General features: G+C 58.3%; 1 protein-coding gene across 1 annotated transcript in view; it reads left to right on the top strand.

Annotated features, from left to right (window-relative positions):
• The window catches only part of LOC104411906 (protein tweety homolog 2-like), a gene marked incomplete at its 5' end in the record, with an annotated part of 1,546 nt that extends 240 nt beyond the window's left edge, over positions 1-1,306 (top strand). Inside the window, 2 exons of the mRNA XM_010022452.1 lie at positions 98-176; positions 1,226-1,306. Coding sequence (XP_010020754.1) covers positions 98-176; positions 1,226-1,306 — 160 coding nt within the window. The remainder of the gene's footprint in view (positions 1-97; positions 177-1,225) is intronic.
• Positions 1,307-2,629: the final 1,323 nt, after the last annotated feature.

A 2,629-nucleotide genomic window follows, 5' to 3' on the forward strand; every position in this document is an offset into this window, starting at 1 on the left:
GGGGGACAGGGGGTACCCCACACCTCGGGGATGGAGCATCACCCCACACTGGGTGCAGGGGGACGGGGGGTCTCACCGACGGGCTCTCCTCTCTCAGGAACCAAGCCGTGCTCTTCGGTGGAAACCCACGCTATGAGAACGTGCCCCTCATCGGCAGAGGCTCTCCTCCCCCCACGGTACGGTGGATGGCTGAGGCCAAATCCTTCTTGTGACACCCCCGGGGGGCAGCAGGGAGGGAACCGGGGGACACAGAGCCCCCCTGCTCCGCTGGGAAGCCGCTCACTGTGGCACTGATGGTGGATGGGGTGAGCTCAGCCCCCTCCTCCTGCCCTCTCCATGAGCGCATCCCTGCTGCCCGTCTCACTAACCCAGATCCCGCCAGGCTGCGGGGAGAGGTCAGCAGCCACGTGCTTGGAGGAGACCGAAATAGTCTTCCCTTCACTTGCTCTTCTGCTTTATTTCTTCTTCATTCTGACTTTGAAAGGACATTTGTCACAGCCACCCCTGCACGTCCCCATTCCCTGCAGCTTGTTTGAGCCCTCCCTGGTTTTTAACACCTGCTTTATTTGCTTTATTTCCTTCTTTTCATTTTTATTTGCATCAATTCTTTTGGAGCTAAGTTGCCCATCAAGAGTAAGTTCAGCCACTTCCTTCTTCCCCCTTGCCCTGGGTTCCCATCCTCCTTCCCCTCCGCAGTGCCCCCCTCCATCCCTTTTTCTATGGAGCTGGTTTGCTTTTGGGAAGAGTGCGGAGGGCTCGGGAGGTATGAGAGGATTTGCAGCTCCTGTGTGCTGGGAGTGGAAATGGTCCCTGTCTCCATCCCCTTCTTGGTGCAGTTTTCACCCCTCGTTTTCTGACAGTGTTTAATCTGCTTCAATGTCTCCATCAGAAGGATGGAGCATGATGGGGCTGGGCTGGTTCAGCCTGGAGAAGAGGAGAAGAGAAGGCTCTGGGGAGACCTTAGAGCAGCTCCCAGTGCAGAGAAGCTTGGGCCTCCCCATCCCTGGCAGTGTTCAAGGCCAGGTTGGACACAGGGGCCTGGAGCAACCTGCTCTAGTGGAAGGTGTCCCTGCCCGTGGGGCAGGAACTGGATGAGCTTTAAGCTCCCTGCTCTGATCCTCAGGCTCTCTCTGGCGGCTCAGCAGCACATGGTGGTGCAGGGGTTGTGTTGATGGGTCACACCATGGGTTTGGGGGACACTGACCCCCCTGTCCTGTCCCCGCAGTACTCCCCGAGCATGCGAGCCACCTACCTGTCGGTCACCGATGAGCACATCCGGCCCCACAGCACCGAGGTCCCGGCCTAAGGCTCGCCCCACGCGGCTCCCGGCAGGAGGAGACCATGCCACCGGCGTTCCGGTGATGGGAAACCAAAGAGACCTGGGACAGACGTGGTGGGAAACCCGGCAATGGCTGGAGGATGAGCCCCGGCAGTGGGGAGGCCCCCGGGCTCCCTGCACCCTCCTCTCCCCCTTGGCAGCTCCTTCTCCAACTCAAGTCTTCCTCTCCGATGGCTGACAGTGACTCCAGGGCTGAACACTGGGAAGACTGGAGATGCTTCACACCCTCACGTCGGCTCCTCCGGTCCCTCCCCACTCGGGGATGTTTTATGCCATGGATAGGAGCCATCTCCAGCTCCCTGGAGCACCCAGCCTGGGACCATGGGTGGCTCCTTTGCTCCCGTAGCAATGCAGCACCAACCACTAGTGATGCCAGCTCCCGCTCCTCATGGATGGAGCCGGCTCCCCTTGTCCCCCTCGCCGCTGCCCCAGGTTTGGGGGCTGTAGAATTAAGGATGCTTTGTCCTTGCTGGTTTTCCTTTGCTTTGCTCCCAGGTTTTATGAGTTCTCTGCAGGGCAGAGGTGCAGTTTGACCCCGTTGCCTCTGTTCCGGTGGGGTTTTACTGCGGTGCATGTTGGTAGCAGGTTTTGGGCTGGTTTGAAGGCTCTTTTTGGCTGTTCAGCTCCCCAGCACTGGTGGGCTGGGGTGGGCTCCCCTCCTTCTGCAGGACAGCTACAAACCCCCTGGGAGAGGGATAGGAACATGCCAGGGGCAGGATGTGGTCCTGGGGGGGGCATGGTCCTGCCAGGGCTTCAAGGAGCCAGGAGGAACCAGCATGAGCTGAAATGGATCTTTTCTGGCTGCCTATTTCGGTACTGGCTGCTCTAGAGAGCAAAGGCTTATCCTTTAACCCTTCTCTCCCTGCAGTTAGCAGCCTCCTGTGCTGCTGGCTGTGGTTATCCATTCCCTCATCCCTGCTTTGGCTAACAGTTGGGGTAGCCAGGCCGCCCCTTGGGTGAGCCCCGGGGTCTTACTTGATAGCAGCGACTCACTGTGTCTTTTAAAGATAACCTGTATATTCCCTTCAGTGCCCTAACCCGGGTTCCGTGTGACTGCGTTACTCCCTGTTGGAAACTTCCTTCCAGGGAATATTTGGGGAAGGGGGGAGGGCTTTTAATGTTTGGCTGTAACGGTACTGGTAGAAGAGCTGGTGTTAAACGCATGTGAACTAACCTCATTAGGGGCTGGAGCCTGATTTGGATGTGCCCTCTGGGGAAAGGACAATAAACACTTGTACTAAACACACTCCTCCTGGCGGGTTCCTCTGGGCTGAGCTGCACCAGGCACCC

This window comes from Nestor notabilis, unplaced genomic scaffold (assembly GCF_000696875.1).
Source record: "Nestor notabilis isolate BGI_N333 unplaced genomic scaffold, ASM69687v1 scaffold26459, whole genome shotgun sequence".
In the NCBI taxonomy this organism is placed as follows: Eukaryota; Metazoa; Chordata; class Aves; order Psittaciformes; family Psittacidae; genus Nestor; species Nestor notabilis.